The sequence below is a fragment of the Podarcis cretensis genome (assembly GCF_951804945.1).
Source record: "Podarcis cretensis genome assembly, chromosome: 2".
NCBI classification, from domain to species: Eukaryota; Metazoa; Chordata; class Lepidosauria; order Squamata; family Lacertidae; genus Podarcis; species Podarcis cretensis.
In genome coordinates, this window is record NC_137171.1 from 3,223,011 (window position 1) to 3,243,387 (window position 20,377).

At 46.1% G+C, this 20,377-nt stretch overlaps 1 protein-coding gene across 2 annotated transcripts in view; it reads left to right on the forward strand.

Moving 5' to 3' along the window:
* The window catches only part of EIF4B (eukaryotic translation initiation factor 4B), a 36,676-nt gene extending 22,513 nt beyond the window's left edge, over positions 1–14,163 (forward strand). For both annotated transcript variants that reach the window (XM_079965136.1, XM_079965137.1), the window contains 9 exons: positions 490–606; positions 1,594–1,776; positions 2,314–2,551; positions 3,622–3,731; positions 5,998–6,217; positions 7,319–7,386; positions 10,190–10,304; positions 10,626–10,695; positions 11,884–14,163. In XM_079965136.1, coding sequence (XP_079821262.1) covers positions 490–606; positions 1,594–1,776; positions 2,314–2,551; positions 3,622–3,731; positions 5,998–6,217; positions 7,319–7,386; positions 10,190–10,304; positions 10,626–10,695; positions 11,884–11,964 — 1,202 coding nt within the window. In that variant the 3' untranslated portion in view covers positions 11,965–14,163. The remainder of the gene's footprint in view (positions 1–489; positions 607–1,593; positions 1,777–2,313; positions 2,552–3,621; positions 3,732–5,997; positions 6,218–7,318; positions 7,387–10,189; positions 10,305–10,625; positions 10,696–11,883) is intronic.
* Positions 14,164–20,377: the final 6,214 nt, after the last annotated feature.

Here is a 20,377-nt window from a genome sequence, read left to right on the forward strand (position 1 = left end):
TTTATAAACAGTTCGCTTATAGTTCAGAAGATACATAGTTCATGTATGTTGAGATTCCTGCATTTCAGGGGGTTAGACTAGAGGACCCTTGGGTTCCTTTCCAGCTCTACAGTTCTATGATTTCCTGTGAATTGCCCGCCTCCTTTTGAGAAAAGCACATTTCCTCTACTGTTCTCTTGCTTAGAACAAAGACTTTTATGATGGTGGTGATAATTTTCTAGGGGTACTTCAATACCTGCTTTTTCATCTCATTTTCTACTGTGAACCTTCTGGGTGCAGTGGAATATATATGTAAATACTTCTTTACAGTACACGGCAATAAAATGTTTCAATAATAAATAGTTCTGTGACCAAGCACTATGGTAGTCACGTGCTGGAAGATGCCTAAAGCCTGCCCCCTGAATCTCCCCCAGCTGTGTCAAACGTTTTCTGAAAGTCATTGCTCTGTGTCTATCTTGCACATGCTATAGCCTTTCCCCCCTGCTTTAGGGTATCGAGACCGTGATCGTTACGATTCGGATCGGTACCGTGATGGTCCCCGAAGAGAGATGGATCGGTTTGGGGGCAGAGATCGTTACGATGACCGTAGAGACTACGATAGAGGAGGTAATGTGGGTCACAGACTTCATTGTGGGTCTGGGGTTTGAGATGCTTACAGGAGGCATCACTTAATATAAACATTTGCTTACATTGCAGCATTGGCTAGGTAATACAGCTCCCACATTCCCCTGCTATCAATGCAACATTTTAGGCACACAATCCATTTTATGTATAGTCATTGTGGTCTGAATGGCTTTTCTCTCTTGAAGGTGAAAATACTTGGAAGTTGGGATATGGAATATAGAGCACTCCTGCAGTTATTTTTCTCAAAGGCTTAAAAAGATTTTTTGTGTTTCAAGATTCAGTGATTGCTCTAGTGGAAAGACATTTTGAGTGTCCTCCCTGCTTGGTCTACAAATACCTCTTGCATCTTGCACACACCTTGATACCTGCAGCACTCTTATTATTTGTGCAGTTTTTAACTATTATATTAGTTGTGGAGATGTAGTAAATGAGGCGAAGTTACAGTTTTGGGTTCCTTTCCAACCAGTCATTCTTCTCTGGTTTCTTTTGCTGCTGTGGTCTGTTTTCCTTCCAGGCTGAGTGATCTTGTAATTAGGAGTGGTGCTTTTGTACAATTGTGCATGACTTGAGTCCCTACTAGTTAGCATTTTCCAGTTGTGTTAATTAAGCATTTTTTGGCCATGTTTTGAACTGAAGTGGGGAGGTATTTTCTTCAGATGCCAAATAGGACTTCAGAGCATACCCTTGAAACTGTACGTGAAATCTTCCTGAAACTGGCTTGATCTAACATTGTGTGCCATGTTTGGATACTGCTCGATCAGGGACTGTGTGCCTCTGTATATGTAACCTCAGGGAAACATTTTAATAGCTGCACATGTTGGAGGGGTATAGGGGTGTGTGAATGTACATACAGACTCTGAGGTCTGCTCTCTTTTCTGACTCACCTGTGAGCACTCTGGGGTGCTGTCCTCAGAAATAATGGTCTTCATGTTGTGCAAGATTAAACCACTGAACTTCCTTTTCCTGTAGGTTTCGACTCTAGGTCAGGCAGTGGTAGAAGAGCCTTTGGCAGCGGATACCGTCGGGACGATGATTATAGGGGTGGTGGTGACCGCTATGAGGACCGTTACGAGAGGCGAGATGATCGAATGGATAGGTGGAGCAGCTCGCGGGATGACTATAGCAGGGATGACAGCCGGCGGGATGATAGAGGTATGCTCGGTGTTTGCTCAGAAGCAAAGAAATGAGGAACTGTTGGCTTTGCTGTCATTGTTTGTTGTGTATTGCTGCAGATTATTCTGTTCTCCCTTATTCCTTGTGGTATTCTGAATTTGACCCTGAATTTGACCATGGCGATGTTTGCCTCTTGCCCTACCCAGTGTATATGGTATGTTGCTAGATCCATCAGACACGGTTAAGAAAGATTTATTATGTAGCCTAGCCATTTCTGAGAACTGGGTGACCCACCTTTTGTAGGAGGTTTGTCTAATGATTCATTGTCCCCTGTTGGGCATGGGTCCTTTTCTGACTCTTCCTTGTTTCCAAGATCTCCTTATGTGGCCTAAATGCCACATACCATTCAGCCTTTAATCCCCACCTCCTTATCTAAATAAGACAACCATATGAATTTTTCACAATTCTCCTGCTTCTTGGCTTTTGCCTAATCCTGAATCCAGTGGCTTTGCTTTTTTCCTTTTGCTTTTTCTGAACTGTTCTGCTTTTTTCAACCTCCTGTTCTTTTTCTCTTAGGTCCCACTCAGAGGCCTAAACTGAACCTGAAGCCTCGGAGCGCACCCAAGGAGGAAGATACATCTGTAGCTCCTGCTACCCAGTCTAGCCGTGCAGCCTCCATCTTTGGGGGGGCCAAGCCTGTGGACACAGCTGCAAGAGAGCGTGAAGTAGAAGAGAGGCTACAGAAGGAGCAAGAGAAGCTGCAGCGCCAGCTGGAAGATGATAAGCCCAGGCTAGAGCGACGGCCCCGGGAGCGGTAAGTGACAGAGAAGGAGCATGAGCTGCACACAGTCCAGTAGAGAAACTGCTTGAGTTAATCTGCAAAACACCACTTGGTGGGTCACAGGCTCAAGCCGGTGATCTGTGCAAAAGGTACCATAGATATGTCTGCAGCTCCTCTGATGCTGCAGAACACCCCTAGAGTTGCTTCATGCTGAAGATGGTCAACGGTGACATTCCATTAGCGGCCTTGGTAGGTAGGTTCATGGCATTACAGAGCACTTTTTTGGAGGTAGCTATCTGTGTAAGCCCAGAGAATGAATGCTAGGCTAGCACCAGGCTTGCCCGAGCTGCTGTATCCCAAACTGTGTCACTGCCGCATGACAAGCAGCCATACTAGCCTAGTGACAGGTGGCTGCAAGGCCAAATCACATTACATATAATCCCCTAGCAAATTAAAAAAGGCCTTAAGTTTTGTTTAACACATATAATTTGAGCAGTTAAGAAACATCTCTAACTGCTTCTGAGCTTTGTTTCAAACCTGAACATAGGAATGCATCATGTTGAGGGTTGCTTCCTATTCCCATTGTCCAGAACCTTTTCACTTCCAGGATCACACTTCCCTGTGGACAGTGTGATCCAATGCTCTATTTCTCCAAAGAGTCCCTTTTCTTCTCCCCAAAATGAGTTCCTTTAGGAATCTTCCTCTGAAAGGATATCTCTCTGAAATTGTGATGTATTCCATCTCGGAAAACTTGAGGAGGGTACCTTCTTGTGGTCTTTCATCTGGGCATTGATCAACTCTACATTTGCTTAAGTTCTGCAGTACTGCAGCGTCAGCTGCTCCCTGACCAGTGGCTGAATCAGTAAGCTCAACATAAGAAGACTCAAACCCCAGACAAACTTAGCAGACCCACCCTACCTGGTCTCCACAAAAGGGCTGACTTGAGCAGTACTATGGATTGAAAGGTGCTAATGGCACAGTTGTCTCAGTTTGATTTAACCACCTTGTTTTTATTTATTTATTGTAGAGTTGTGCCTACTTGTTTTTTATCCAGTGCCCCACATTTACAGTTAGTAAGCCTTGCTTCTCTGTATATGTTCTAGACACCCCAGCTGGCGTAGCGAAGATAACCAAGAGCGGTCACGGACAGGGAGTGAGTCTTCACAGACTGGCAGTACAACTCCTTCTGTGGGGACAGGCCCAACAGGAAGAAGTAAGTTGTCTTTGGGGTATCATTCACTTAGCCCTGAAGTGCACCGTCCTATTTCTGGAAAGCCCCATAACTTTCCTGGATTATAGTACATATTTCAGTTGGGAAGCTTCAGTTGAGTCACATGGCAAGCCTATGTGTATAGATTTGAGAATATGGGGTTTCTTAGTTCTTCGTAATGGAAGTTGTCCATAACCTACCAACAGATCCACTAAATAGCCGACCAGCAGGGAAGCTAGCAGCTTAAGTAGCTGTCAGTGGTCAGTGATCAGTGATCAGTGGTGGTACCATATTGGCCCGAATATAAGCCACACATGCAAAATTTGGGGGGGGGGAGGAGACAGTACCCCAATATAAGCCACTCCCTTCAAATTCCGCAGGCACTCACACCCATTCCGTTTTACCATATGTCTGTTTCAGCAGTGCTATCATAAAAGCCTATTTTTGTAAGGTCGCGAATTTAAGCCACACTTAAAATTTGGAGAAAAGTGAGGCTTATATTCAGGCCAATATGGTATTTACAAGTTAGTACTGTACAGTCGTCTCTCTTAGGACAAATGTTTGTCCCTCTGGTTGTTGGTAAGCAGTTGGATTGCATTTTTGTTGGTGTTGCTAGTCATGTAAATTGCCTGTTACCAGTAGGTAGAGTTTATACAATAGACTTCCTAACAGAGTCTACAATGACTGGGTGGAAGGGGCTGGCAGGGAGTGGGCTAGCTTGGACACGGCTGCTTGACTGTGTCTCCGGGGGCAGCATCCACTGCCTCCTGCTCTGGCCTCAGATTTTCCCAAGGGAAGGGCCAGTGGAGGGGGGGGGGGAGGAAGGAAGCAGGCTTGGGCTCCACTGTGCAGCAGCACTTGGAATGCTCTCACAGCTGTGCATACATTCACCCTGCCGGCAGCAGTGTGAGCAGCAGGGGGACCATTGGATTTCACAGCTGCCAACAATCCCCAACCACCCTCTCAGCTTTGGAGATGGTCGGGATCACTGCACAACTGAGAGCAATCCCTGCCCACCTCTGCAGTTGGGAGTAACGCTCATCATTATCATGCCATTTGGAAGGCAGCACGACACTTTGCACAGAGAGATTTGTTGAAGCCATCTTTTTAGGTTTTGGTTTGTTGTTGTTTTTAAAAAAGAACCTTAGATGCTCACTACCCAGATTCCTATTTGGCGGGAATTTTCATTCAACTCTTTGCTAAGGGAAAACACAGTGCTTCTATTTTCATGTACAATTGACAAATGCTGGCTTTGGTCTGAGCCTATGGGCCAAGTTGACTAGATTGGGCTCTGCTGCTGTAAACTGAGATGTATTTTAACAATTGTTTGTTTTCCTAGCCAAAGCAGCCATCAAACGGTGTTGACAGCATTGGGGGAGTTGCATGTTTAAAACCTTGAGGCCCAAACTAAACATTTTTTTGTAAGGGTAGCACATTCGTGGGTGGGAGGGTGGGTGAGAGAGTGAGCTCGATCATAGCAGTGGTACTGGGGGAAGATGATTAACTCATTCCCATGAAACATTTTTCACTATCAGAAAATAGTGAATCAGTATCAGAAATAGTTGAAATAGTATCAATCACTTCCCTGCTTGCTTTCTCATGCAGGCAAAACAAGTAGGATTTCAGCTGGTGGGAGGGGTGGGGTGGGTGTGTGTGTGTGTGTGTGTGTGTGAGTGTGAGAGAGAGAGAGAGAGAGAGAGAGAGAGATTCCTCAACCACAGTCAGCTTCACAGAACCCATGCCAGCCTGCATATAGACTGGACATAGTAACACTGGACTAAATTGCAAGATTGTCATGCCTCACACACACACCTCATGCATGCCCACTTGCACTCACACACGACAGAGCATAAACCTTTAACTGGACAATAGCACATCCACACACACACCCCATCAGTTACATTAGAAACCTGGGTGTTTCTGTTGCTTCCTATGAGCAATTGATCACTTCTACCCCAGGAAAGACAAAATGACTGACATGCAAACCAACCAGAAAGTCTCTTCATCAAACAATGGAATTGTCAGCCCAGATCCTTTTCACAGGTCTGTGATTGTATTGTGGATGTACACATGGCCCAGTTTAGGCTTGTTCTGTGATCTTCTGCTCTGTAAACTCACTGGGTGTTATTGGTGGTTTGTATTGGTAAAGCATGCCAACTAGCCCAGAATCAATGGGGAATGGTCCAGGAAAAAAGTGTTTTCCATCATACAGCCAGGGTGCGTGTGCATATCTTCTTAGCCCATGTTGTATTGTATCCTGCGCTTCCAGCCTCACGAAGGAGGGAGAGTGAAAAATCATTGGAAAATGAAAGCAGCAGCAAAGAGGATGAAGGTCTGTCTCCCACTTCCAAGACTCCCAGGGAAGAGAAGCTTCCTCTGAAGGTGATGCCAGCGCCTCCGCCAAAAGAAAATGCCTGGGTGAAGCGCAGCAGCAACTCTCACCCGGCCCGCTCACAGAGCTCCGACTCAGACCAGCATTCCCCTACAAGGTGAGGGCCTCTGGCAGGGCTGCCCTTTTCAGCCAAGGACTTAATCTGCAGGAGGGATGGGAAGCATGTAGGCTGCATGGTACGACGCTAAGGCGTAATAGAATCCCAAATTATGTTGTTTTAAAATGCATAAAACGTGACAGCAAAATGTTAGGGATTGTGGGCAAGGTGGGTGCAATGGAAACCAAAGTAAGCTTTGGTTCACTAGGGTAGGTTTTATTCGGAACTCATGATTTTGAAGTGGGGATTTATTTTCTTTCATATTGTGTTGCTGGGGGTTGAAAGAGCTGTGGTTCTGTAACGCTGGGTAGCGGGTGGCCCTACTCACCTGTCAGGATTAAGGGAGATGAATATCTGGTCCTCTAGCCAGACGACGCCCCCACCCCACCCCAGCTTAAAAGCTAGCTTCACTATAGATAAGAAACATTAAAATGCAGCAATGCTAAATAAATAAGTAAAATTACTAAATAATATAGTTGCAACTTCTTGGCAATCATTTTTAATGATTTCTATGCAATTTGGCGCTGTGGGTTAAAGCCTCAGCGCCTAGGGCTTGCCGATCGAAAGGTCGGCGGTTCGAATCCCTGCGGCGGGGTGCGCTCCCGCTGCTCGGTCCCAGCGCCTGCCAACCTAGCAGTTCGAAAGCACCTCCGGGTGCAAGTAGATAAATAGGGACCGCTTACCAGCGGGAAGGTAAACGGCGTTTCCGTGTGCGGCTCTGGCTCGCCAGAGCAGCGATGTCACGCTGGCCACGTGACCCGGAAGTGTCTCCGGACAGCGCTGGCCCCTGGCCTCTTAAGTGAGATGGGCGCACAACCCCAGAGTCTGTCAAGACTGGCCCGTACGGGCAGGGGTACCTTCACCTTTACCTTTTATGCAATTTCACACACATTTTACTTACCAAGCAAAACTAAATTATATTAATTTAAACAAAATACCTTTTGAATTCCCAAGTCATGTTACAACTTTTTGGCACCCCTCATTTTTAGGAATTTGAAAGTTGAAAAATTCAACACACCTGAATGTGATGTGGAGTTACAGTAGCAACTTCCATGGAGTGTACAGTGTTTCAACGCTGCTTTCCTCTGTTCTTTGTTGCAGCGGCAGCCAGGCTATGCCACCCCTGCCTTCAGAAGATGGAGTGCCCTCCAAGAACGCCCCAAGGAAAGGTAAGGCTCGGGTGCGGAAACTTACCTGTGGCCCTTTGGGGCAAAGAGAGAGAGCCCTGCGGATTGAGGATTGGTTGTGTGCAGCTATTGTGCCTGGCAATACACATGCATTCTTTGTTACTTCCTCTATGTTGGGTGTACGCTGCTTTGAGGAAATGGCTCTTGTGGCTGGCAGCTGCGTTTATTATTATTTATCTGCTTTATTTCATTTATTTTTTAATAAATTCATTTATTTATTAATCTCTTCCCGGGAATCATCTCAAAACAGTTTCACAATACCAAAAAAAAAAAAAATCCATATCCAAAAAACAATTGCAGATAATTGCAGATACTGAGCGGGGTTCAAAATTCAAAATATCTACTTCATAGCTATTCCAAGAAAAAGACATCTCTGCTCCCTGTTCACTAAGAAGTTGTGAAAGTTCCCAGTGTCATGGCTTATTGCTTGCAGGTGTAGTTCGTAGGTTTATTTTCTAGCTTGCCAGGAGAGGGCAGCAGAGTCCAGTGAGGAGACACCTTAAATTCAGTCTGGGGAAATTCTCTGTCTGGATCCTGGTTTCAGTAATCTGCCACATGTTCAGTTGTTGATGGTTTGACTGGCGAATGACAAGCGGCATCTTCCCACTTGACTTCTCCTGCCCAATGTAATAGAAACTTGTAATACAGTCCTTAGGTGTGTTTACTTGGAAGTAAGTCCCGCTGTGTTCAGTGGGGCTTACATGCAGGTAAATGTGTATTTATTCCCTTCTTGCGGAAGGCAAGGTAGGTTCTGTGGTCAGGATGATGATAAGTTGATAAGAAAATTGGCACAGTATACTTGGAAGTTCAACTTAATGGAGTAATACAGAAAACTATGATGACCCTAAAATTCAGGGAGGCAACCCAAGTCAAGAGGACTCACCTTTCCCAATTACAAAGTAGGGAAATCCACACAATCTTCCACATTTTTAGGAGAAGAAAAAATGAAGAGCAAGAGGGTGGAAAACAAACCTTAAGGCTGGTACTTAAGGCTGGTTGCAAGCAGTAGTAAATTTCATTGAAATGAAACTTGCTTAGTGTTAGGTAGGGCTGGGCAAGATCTGGTTTTCAACATCACAATATTTTGATATATCACAATGTCTGAAATAAGGCTGGAGCTAATGCAGAGGAGAAGCGCGGTAATGTCCTGGCAATTCCTAATACTTAAGGGTCTTACTCTGAAACTGATAATTTTTTACTTACCTTTAACTTATTGTTAAAACAGTTATGAAATTTTACTTCTTGATAGCATGCTTCAATGAAACCATTTAAGATTTCTGGAGACTATATTACTGCAGTTTTGTGGGCATATTTAAGATTTATGGAAGTGGTAGATCATCTGATTCCTTACTCAGATGTCCCAGTGGAATTCTAGGCATGTGTAAGCCTCATTGAGTTCAGCTAAACCTCCTTTCCTGGGAGGCAGCCCCATTGAATTCAGTAGAGCTTGCTTGTAAGTAGACACACATTTGCGTGCACTGCTTACCAACAACACCCTCCCCATCGCTCTCACCCCAAACAACAACTACCCAATCTCCCATTTCAGCATAAGGAGGCCACGGATAAATCTTCCCCCCCTGTTTCCCACAGAAGGGCCCCCCAATAGCCCCCACCCACCCCCACCTCCGAGAACCTCATGGCATCTGAGAAAATGCACACGAAGCAGCCCCCCCCCCCCCCCGGGCTTTGCTGTTTCAGAGAATACGGGAAAGTGAAGTTTTAAGCTTCCCTGGCAGGACACATCACACAGAAAACTTGCATCACCTGTAGGATGATCACAGAATTGGAAGGGGCCTCTGAGGGCCAGCCATCCTCTCCCATAGGAGAGCATAAGGAAGGCAGCAGAGGCCTCATGTCTGTGAGCTACTACGACAGGCAACATGTAGCTCACAGACAGAGAAGGAAGAAAAGAGCTGGGGCTCGCTTTAAGGGCATGGCTAGGCGCTTTTTTTAAATTCTTGAGCTAGAACCTCATGTCTCAGAAAAGCAAGGGAAGGCATCATCGCATGCACCTTGACACACACACACACAGAGGTGGGGAATGGAACAGGGCATGATTCCCCCCCCCCCACACTCTGAAGTAAATAACCCCCGTTAATGGGAGAAAGGAACTCAGTGCAAGAAGCCATCTACCAGCCTGGCACCTTTTATTACACACTTTTAGCAAGAGCCGCATAGCATCTGAGGAGCTTGCTGCTTTGCAGGCTGTTCAGTGCTGCCTGCTCTTGCGATTGGCTGTGGCTACAGGATTAGGGGAAGAGCTGAAGCAGAGACTGTCTTGCACAGCGGAGCTGAGGCAGAGACGGTTCTGCAGGGATTGTGATATTTGCATTAGCCAGCCAGCCGCCTGCTCTTGTGGTTGGCGGTGGCTGCAGGAGGTAGGGGAGAATTAAGGAGGGCTCTGCAGAGGAGCATGCAACACAGTGTTTTAAAATCACAGGCAGGCAGGTCCTTCCCAGCGATCGCCCCTCACAGAGGCTTGGCTGTGGAGTGACGATGTGGGCAGGTGGAGCAACCAGGAGGAAGGGAGGAGGGAGGCAGCCTGTCTGCAAAGGAAGCAAAGCACAAGCAGGCAGGTCAGCACCTTATCAGGCTTCCTCTGGCACTAGGGCAGGCTCAAAAATGTTACCGCAATAAGCTCTTCAAACCATTTTCAAATTATTTATTGATGTATCACACAGCCCTAGTGTTAGGGTACTAGTAACCTGGGTGGGCTAACTTGACATCTCATTGCTGAAATTATTTCAAGATGGAATAACAGGAGATTTGTCTCAACTTACTTTAGGTGATGAAAACCGACCTGATGAAGGGAAGGAGAGTGTTCCAAAGGGCCGAAGTGGAAATTCTGGGTGTGGTCCTGGAGATGGAGGCAGCAGAGACCATTGGCAAGACTCAGATAGGTATACTTGTCTTCACATCCTCGTGCTCTGACTCTGGAAAGGACACCTTGTGCCGGGGGGCAGGCAGTGAGCAGCTAAGGGTATGCTGGAGACCCACTATAAGCTGATACAAAACAGCTGGAGACTGGAACACCCAACTGCAGTTTGCTGTCTGTGGCACACAGAGCTCTGGGTTGTCCAGACTCATCTGCATAGGGCTGGAGCGTGGGTTGCACCTGATGGGTTGAGTATGGAGCAAATGGCTCTCACTGCCATTATTCTATGTGTGTAAACCTTGTACTTTGGTCACCTTATTAATGTGGTAGCAGTTTTCTTTTTCAGGAAAGAGAGTAGTGAGCATGACTCAAGACCTGCATCTGAGCCAAAGAAATTCGAAGAGAACCCTACCCCCGTAAGTGCTGAATCTGTTGATTTTTGAGCAGTGATTGTCAAATGCTGGTGTAATTAGGCAGCAGCTCTCTGTCATTCAATGTGCCAGAATGTATCTGGATTCCCTTAGGACTTTACTCAGTTAATTGTGGATTCAACTAACTGATTATAATTCTGTAACTAAAATATCCTTGTGCTACATTCAGACTTTTTGCTGAGAAGCTTTTACAGCACTGGTACCCACAGTTACTTCCTATTACTGGCTCTGAAAAGTGGGGAGAAGGGAATATAGGCTTCACCAATTGATAGAGGATAGAGGATATTCTGCTGATAGAACAGGATGCGCACGAATGTCACAGAAAGCCAAGCATCTGTTTTCTGAATCCTCAGCTGGAAGTAGAAGTGCCAAAATCCCAATTTTGTCCTCTTGTAAAGCAGATAGTTGTGTTTTGTTTATATTCTCAAACCGTGCTCATTGGTTATTGAATTCTTGGTTTTTTGTTTGTTAATTAGAGGATGGACTAATAATAAAAAAATAAAGGTTGCCACAGGCAGAACAAAGACCAGATCAAGAAATTTGCCCTGGAAGTGCATGCAAAGAATCTTGGCCACAAAGCCCAATTCACAAGGGGAGCATGGAGCTTGTTTTTCCTTTTTCCTTCATTGCAACCTTGAGAAACAGTGATCAGCCCAAAGGTTGCCCAGTGTGGTTTCAAATTCAGGTCCCCCAGTCTGCCATTTTTATCCACCATGCCAGGGTGGTACACCTCTATGTTGTGGGCTGAATTTAGCCATTCAGGCTGTTTTCCTCAACCCACACCCACCTGGCTGGTCCAGCTGCTTCTGCAACCTGATCCCTGCAGAGAGCAGGAATGAACTCTTCATGCATTGGCTGATTTCATTCCTGATTGGTCACTGTGTTCTCCCACCCTGACAGCCCAGCTTTGACAGGTGGGCAATCTCATCCACCTGCAAATGCTGGCTCTCAAGGTGGGGGAAATAAAGATCTGGGCCAAAAAGATTTCCCACCCTGCATTCTGCCTTTTATCTGCCCAGGATGCTGCCATCCCACCCTTCTCTAATGTCTGTGTTACACCATCCCAGGAACACCTGATACCCACAGCCCTATGTATAGAACTTGTCACAGGATGGCTTTCAGTGTCCAGTTTTGAATGCTGTTTTAACACCCACTTCCCTAACTCTCTTGCAGAAATTTAGCTGTGCTAGCAAGTATGCTGCTTTGTCAGTGGATGGTGACGATGAAGCAGAGGGGGATGAGTACGCTGATTAAATTCTCCGGCCCCTCATGCCGTCTCCTTACCGGTTGCCACCCAGGAATATTCGGCAAGCAAAACCAAACCTTTATTCAGACAAGACAGAAAAATAAAAGCCTACAAGTCAACATCTCCTTGGAGAGACCTTTCTTAAACCTTTCTTTAAAAAAATATATGAAAAAGTGATACAGTTTCTCTTGCATGCTGCTGCAGCCTTTAAAGTATTGAACTAACTGGAGAAATCCCTGCAAAAAAAAGTATAGCAAGAGAGAAAATGGCAGGTGTCTTTTTAAAAAAAGGAATAGGCCCAGTGTGTGTCTTGAGTGTGACTTCATGCAGCTTCCAATCACGTCCAGAGCCCCAGGTCCTTCCCATTAAAAGAGAGGCTAGCACTTGAGCAGGCCAGGTGCGTATTAGTTGAGTACTGTGGGGACATGGACAGCTAAGATCTGTCTCCTCCTTTTGCCAGGTTAGTTGACTTCTGCAGTGTAAGCTTCAAACGAACTTGAAAGCATTTTAGTGCATTGGGAAAAGGAGGAGAGCAGTCTTGCCTTGATGGCTAGGGGAAGAGATGAGATGGCTTTTCAAGGCAGAGAGTTGGCATCTCTACACAAGTAATCCCTGAGGTTTAAGTTAGGACCCTCGCCCTGGTGGTGGTGGTGGTGGTGTCCCCCTCTGAAATCCATCAGGTTTGGGGAAGCCCCAGGCAACACTAAGGCTGAGTAGCAAACCTTTGCTACCGAAGGAATCTTCTCAGAAGCCTCAGAGCTGATCCTGGGGTTGTACCCTTGCCTGTCCCCAACAATAAAGGCTGCTGACAGTTGGCTTCTATGTTGAAAGCCACTTTCCACATAGTTTGGTCAAATGGTGCAAAGACTCTCTGTGTTAGTGGTCACCAGGACCATGCAGTGCTGATGTGGAAAGTGCGCCTTGCATATGAACCATGCAGAAAGTAACTTTTTGTATGTCAAGGTGCTCCACCATATGGAATCAGTTTTTGGTAACCTCCATGAAGGAGGTTGCAATATATATGAAGGAGCCATTGGATTTATGGGAATCATTAGTTGGAAGAGCAATTTCTGGAGACTATAAAGTTTTCTTGAATTCCCCCCTTCCTATCCCTTCCTCTTCTGCCCCTTTTTAATCACGGAGGTTCCACCACTACCACTCTCACAAATTTAAATAGCACCTGTTTTAAACTTGGGCACTGTTTAAAGGTAGCAAGAGTCATTGAAAGTTTGACTGAGCATCATGTGACTGTTCCAAGTTCCTTCCTCACTTTTGGGCAAGTAGGTACACAACATGACTGGCAAACTTCCTTCAGCCCTTACAAAAAGGGTTTATTTTTAGTCCCCTAAATTTCTTTTTAAAGCTTCCTTCGCCAACACCCAGCACCATCAGACACCGAGACAAGCAATCTCTTCCATTTCTTCTTCCAGTAGTCTTGGTCCTTTCATTCTTCTTCCTTGAACTAATTAATGGGTTGGGCAAGTGGGAATTCAATCCACACAGTGGAACTGAAGCAGCACAAGGTTTTACTAGCCAGCTCTCAGCAGCCTGGTTTACATGGTGGCTGCAGAGGAGGATCTGGCTAGCTTTTGGGAGGTGTGCACATGCTCACCAGGGAGCTGCCAGTTTTTACCTAGTTGGGGAGGAGAACTGTGTGATTTTCCTCTTGAAGCAATTCTGGCTGAGTCAAATACAGGATTTGGCGTGTTGTAAAGCCTGCCGTGGTTGGTGTCTTGTTTCAGTAAATTTTAGCTACAATTTAAACCAGTCCTTTGAAATATACAGAGTAGTGGCACATCCTGTGGGCAGGATATAAAGGAATGGGAGGGGAGACCCTGCTGAGTGCAGATAATTGATTTGAAATGCAATATTGCTTTGACTGTGTGAAATGCTGGGGGGGAGGGGCTATATTTGAGGTAAAGTGCTAATTTGCATACCCCAGAAGCATTTTCTACCCTCCCTTCTCTCTCTCTCTCCTTTTCTCTCTCTTTATCTCTCTCTGCGCTATCAGGACAGGTTCATGAATGGATTGAGGTGCATTTTACACATTCTGAAGACATGTAAAATTTGTACAAAATATCTTCTATGAAAATGATTTGTAATCTGTGTGGACTTACTGGGAGATGTCTTTTATTATGTAAAATTTTCCCTCCTCCCCCCTTCTTGGTTTTTTGTTTTTCTCCAAATAAAACTAATCTTTAAAATAATGCTTCAGCACTAGATTACTTTGCCAGTGGTGTCTCTTCTCCATCAGGACATGGATGTTGCTCTCAAATATATAGAACTAGTAGGAAGTGTCATCTTGATTCAAAATGGTGGACACCAACGTGCCCCCAGAATTTGCTCTGGAGGACCCCTCAATCTTCTGTAGCATTCAGGGGAGCAAAGCCCCACTGAAGGCTGGTAGTACATTCTGTCTGCACACACAGGATTTGACACAACCCAGAGACTTGCTGATGCAAAGAGATGTAATTGTAGATTTCATAAGTTATGTCACTGATTCTCCTTGTAAGATCTCTAGAGGGTAGGCTATATCTTTTCATAAATACAATACAAATAATTTGGGAAGGGTGAGTGAAGCCTAGGCCTGTGATCCCTGCAACCCTGAAAAGTGGCCCCTGTTGAGATCTAATTGCTGCCCACATTTCTGGCTACAGAAAACTGGATCTGTCAAGATTCAAGTTCTCTGGCTTCCCAAGTTCTTTGGTTTGGACTAAAAGCAATTGACTTGTTCACTTATTTGACAGGAGGGCTGGGGAGGGGGAGAGGAACTGAGCCTTGGTTCTATTCCGTCTATTTCTGAAATAAAAATTATCTTTCTTCGCTTGCACAATTGCGTCTCTGTGCCTGCTTCCCTGCGCTTGGATTGGTAGCTTTAGCCAATTCCAGTTCCCTCCCTCCTGCCAAAGAAGCAGGGGGTGTGATCAAGGCTTGGTTTTATAAACAGCAGGAGAACACAGTGCCCTTTTCATTGTGCATCCTCCCCACATAAGGCATCTGAAGACAGATAGTCATTGAGACAGCATCTGGTATACCACCACCTCCTGCACTTGATAAATGTCCCAAGTGCCTTGTGAAGTCCAGGCTGGCTTCCAGGCATGGAACTTACCTTACTTCAACTCACTGGAACCCCAAGCAATTGGATTCCGCCTTACAGTGCAGGGAGTCCCTGGCTGTTGGCTGCTTCCACCACTCATGTCCATCAGAGCAGCAAGGCTTTGTGCAGTATGGGCACCTCCTCTCTCTGCTAGTAATCTGGAGGGTGACCCAAGATTATTTTGGAGCTGGGGGGAGGAAATCCAACCACACCCTTCCCCTCTCCTTCATCCTTAATCTCCTGCGCATGCATCACTGAGCAGAAACAAAAATGAGCCAGAGCTAAAGAGGAAAAGGATGAATGCTCAGTAAGCCCATTACAAGACCAGTGGTCTGCATTCTCAGGGAAGAAAGAAGAGCCAGCTCAGAGGTGCCAAATAGAATAAAATATGGGGGTGGGACGTAACAAGGTGCACCCACGTCATTTGAATGGCAATGGCCTTCAACTTTGGGGGAGTCTCCGCCTCCTCAAATATTTTATTGTCGGGTCCAAAGGGACCTTGACCCCCTAGGAGTTGGCTCCTCTGGCCCTCCTGATTAGACCAAAGGCCCTTCTGGTCTCACAGTGGCCAAGCAGATGTTCCTGAGAAGCCTCATCAGGAGGTCAGGAAGGCGGTTTCTCTCGGTTGCTGTTCGTCTCCACTGGTCGGTTTTCAGAGGCATCTTCCCCCTCTGATCCTAGGGCTTCCAAGGGCAGGGAGGTGCACAGCCCCCAGTTAGGAGAGCTTGGCTTTACACACACCCTACCCACTCCTTTCCCCTGGGACCAGAGCAGCCAGTGGGCTGGAGGTAGCTCCCCCACCCACAACCCCCCTGCAGAGCTGAGTCACACGTATTTCCGTCATCCTTGCTGGGCAGTAATCGGCACCAGATTTTCTCCGTTAAGACCCTTTCAAAGGCTGGACATTGTCTCCCTCCCCACCTCCACTAGTCAAAACCACTTCCAAAGAGGAGGAAGAGTTTCCAGCAGCTTTTATTTACTGCAGCCGGGGGTTTCGAAACCTTTCATAAACATAGCTGTAAAGGTTATGGTGCCTCTGGTTGTGTGCAAAGCCCACCCTGGGTGAAAATGAGGCAAGAGAGGGAGAGGGTCCTAATATCAAGAGAACTGCTGGATCAGATCAAAGATGTTTCCAACAGTGGCTACCAGAGGCTTTGCAGATGAGTGAAATGCCTGCAGGGTTTCTTTGTCTCTTCTTCTTTTAAACCTTTTTGGAATTGGTGTGTTTGTGTGTATGTAATGGATGCTCCTTGGTGCCCGTTGGGACTGCTGGGGTGGAAGGCAGGGAGGCCAACAGTAGGTGGCTCCAGAGCTAATGGCAGGCTGGCAGAAGCACCCCCTGGACTGGTCCTGAGAAAGAATGCAGGTGGGGGGCGCTAGTTGAAGGCACAGTGATGCTAGTGGGGCAGTGCCCCATTCAGCCTCCTTAGATTGGCGGGGGGGGGGTGTGTGAGAAAGAGAAAGAGGAGTGTGACAGTGTGGTGATCTGAAGAGAGAATGTAGACAGTAACTGAACTAGGTGAATCAATGGACTGACCTGCTGTGTACACACCACACATTTAAAGCAAAACAATACTGGGAACTGTAGTTTTCCCTGCATGAAACTATAATTCCCAGAACTACAATTCTCTATTTTCTTTTTATTTTCTTTTTTAAACTTTTTTTTATTCAAAATTAAAACAACACATATTATCCAGAAACATATCATCCTTATCCCCCCCCCCATTTTTCCTCCCTCCCTCCACCCTCTCACACAAAACCCACCCACCCCCACCCCCAGCTTCCTTCAGTTCCAGTCATTGATTTCTCTAAGAATGCTGTTTTCTGCATGTTACACAGTTGTATAGATCCTCAAACTAGCTGATTATCATCAATAAAAAAGTTTGTGGATGTTTATTCAAAGCCAGCCAAGGAGTCCAGTTCGCTTTGTTACGTCTTCAAATATTTTATAAAGGGTTCCCATTCATCTTTAAAGTCACAGTTATCCTTGTCCCTTAGCTTATATGTCAATTTTGCCAGTTCTGCATAGTCCATCAATTTTTCTTGCCATGATTCTTTAGTTGGGGTTTCCTCAGTCTTCCACCCTTGTGCTATTAGAACTCTTGCAGCCGTTGTCACAAGAAGAAGAAGAAGAAGAAGAAGAAGAAGAAGAAGAAGAAGAAGAAGAAGAAGAGGAGGAGTAGTAGTAGTAGTAGTAGTTTGGATTTGATATCTCGCCTTTCACTCCCCTTAAGGAGTCTCAAAGCGGCTAACATTCTCCTTTCCCTTCCTCCCCCACAACAAACACTCTGTGAGGTGAGTGGGGCTGAGAGACTTCAGAGAAGTGTGACTGGCCCAAGGGCACCCAGCAGCTGCATGTGGAGGAGCGGAGAGGCGAACTCGGTTCCCCAGATTACGAGACTGCCGCTCTTAACCACTACACCACACTGGCTCACAGCCTACAACAACTACAATTCTCCATTTTCTTTGCAAGAAGGCATGTGCTTTAAATGTAAGGTACTTATACAGCTTGAAAGGCTGTACATTCTTGCTTAAGATGGCAACCCTGGGATAACTGAGAACGACCTTGCAATTACAGTGATCTGCCCTGTCTTGGGCAGCGAGGTCACACGGAGGTGGCCTTGGCGCTAACCCACCATTGCAAAAAACCTTTCGACATCTTCCTTTGCAAGCCCTATCTTATTTATTCTGGCTCTTAGAAGGTAGGGCTGAGCCAGCAGGGGTGAAACTCTTACTGTGTTGCTGTGAGTCATGCTGTTGTCTTACACACAGAAACATCTCTCCATCGGCTTGGCAAAACCTTGCCCAGTGATGGGAGCAAAACTGTCAACTTTTCCCTTTTATTGCAAGGAATCCTGTTCGGAATAAGGGAATTTCCCTTAAAAAAAAGGGAAACGTTGGCAGCTATGGATGGGAGGCAATCTAATTTAAATGGGCACTTGGACTCTTCCAGGTACCTGGAGAACAAGTAACACACACACACACACACACACACACACAGGGATGGACATAGGGAGGTTCAGATTTCATTTGCCTGGCAGTAGCAGAGAGAGGAAGGAGGCTGTGGGAGGTCTGACGATTAGAACAATTAATTGTCCCTCTAAAGGGGGCCAGAATTTTAAAGAATATTTGGCTAAATATTCTAATATAAGATAAACAGAAATTTCTTGGAAGTAATAATTAGGCTTAGGGGTAGAATAAGAATACGTTGTTAATTAACATTAAGAATTAAAATATTAATAAAGGAGAAGAAGTTAGTAAATGAAATAAGTTAATATTATTAGAAATATGAATTTGGAGAACTGCTAAAGAGGAGATTTAATGAAATTCAGAAGAGATTTGAGGAAGTCGGTTATCAATGAAATGAAATTAGGATTTGGAAGTAAAAAATCTTTTTTGTGTGTTTTTTCTAAGTTGTTTTTGTGTATTGTAGTGTTTTTCTTTTTTCTTGTTTTTTCCCCTATGTGATAAATGTGAAAATCAATAAAAAAAATGGGGGGGGGGATAAAGGGGGCCAAGCATTGTTACTGGATCCCTCTTTGGAAGGTACACCACAAAATGTGGACTGCTACTGAGAAACAAGCAGATACACCCTTGGACTTCTCCATACTGGAGATTACTGTGTGTGTGCAACCAGGGGTGGACTTTGGTAATATGGCAAAAGTTGACACCCCCAAAAAAATATTTTCATAATGATTCCCTTTGGTACAGTTGTTTTTAGGGATCTTCTCAGTAGGTACCTGTCAGAGCTGCCCCTAGGTCCCAGCTCACAGAGGACCAACGCGAGGCTGTCGTTATGTACAAAAGTCTTTATTGAGGTTCAGTTTCCATTTCAAAGCCGCAGTGCGCAGCTCTACGTCTTAAACCCTAGACCGGCGAAGTCCCGTCTGAATCTCCTCCCCTCTGACACCAGTTTAAGATCCTAGCCCTGCTCCACCTTTTCCGCTGCTTTCTCCTCCTCTGGGTCCTCCTGCCCGCTGGGGCATCCCCCTTTCTGGACTCTTCTGACGCTGAGTCGCTTAACTCCTCCCCCTGCCTCCTGCGGGCTTTAGGACCCGGTTCCCAATCCTCATTCTCTGCTGTCCCACGCTCCTGTACATTTGAACTTGCCTCTCGCGCCAACCCAGTGACCTTCCTCCTGACCGTTACACTACTTCTGTCACTGCTTTCCTCTTCCGGGATACTGGCCGGATCTGACCTCCCCTCCGTTGTCTGACTCTCCGATGGAGGTGTGGTCAGCCCTGCCTTATCTTCTCTCCCTGGTGGGGAATGCACTGGCCCCGATCCTTGGGACTCTTCCCCCCCCCACTCTGCTCTGGTGGGGAAGCTGGTCCTGATTTCCAACTACTGCTCTGGGAGTCCCTGCTGCCCCCTTGCTCCTGGGGCGTTCCCCTTGGGAACCCCCTACCCCTGGCCACTGGCGCCCCCTTCTGTGAATCTTCCGATTCGCTGGAGAGGCTCATGGAATCCCTCGGTCCACTGTCCTCTTCTCCTATGCTCCCCTCGGATTCTTCCCCTTCGCTCTCCATCTCCTCTCTTCCCTGTGCCTCTGCTCCTGAGCCCCTGACATTACTGTGTGTGTGCAACCAGGGGTGGACTTTGGTAATATGGCAAAAGTTGACACCCCCCAAAAAAATATTTTCATAATGATTCCCTTTGGTACAGTTGTTTTTAGGGATCTTCTCAGTAGGTACCCATATAAATATCGTTTATTTTTAAATATATATATATTAATTTGTGCCCCTTCAGCTTGGTGCCCTGTGTGGGGGACATGGATGGGGTGTGTGAGAGAGATGACAGGAAAGCAGTGTGTTTAGCAAGGTGTACTGGGAAGGGGGGGGAGAGACAGGGATCCATCTTGGGCAGACTGGCTGAAAGCAGGCTGGGAGAGATGCCTTGGACTCCAGCACTGCACTGCTATTGGGAACAAACCCCTCTTGAGATGACCATGCTTTAAGAGCTGGACTTCCTCCATCTAAACTCAGGTGTAAATATGTGAATGAATCATATTTCTTTATGCCATGGCAGCACCGCCGTGCATTCAGTTCTCCAAGGGAGCACAGACTCTGGTTGAAGGCCAAGAGCCCTGGAACCCCATGCAAGGCTTGGCAAGTTGGCAGGGATTGGGGTGGCCAGTAACAATACTGACAGTTGGGGAGGTGCCCATAGAATCATAGAACAGGAAAGGGATCTCAACCACGGCCTAGTTAATTCTGCTTAGTAGTACAGCATCCCTGATAGGTGTCCATCCAGCTTCTGCTTTAGGAGCTCTAAGACAGGAGACTCCAAAGCCGTCTGTTCCACTTGCAACCCGACAACCTGCT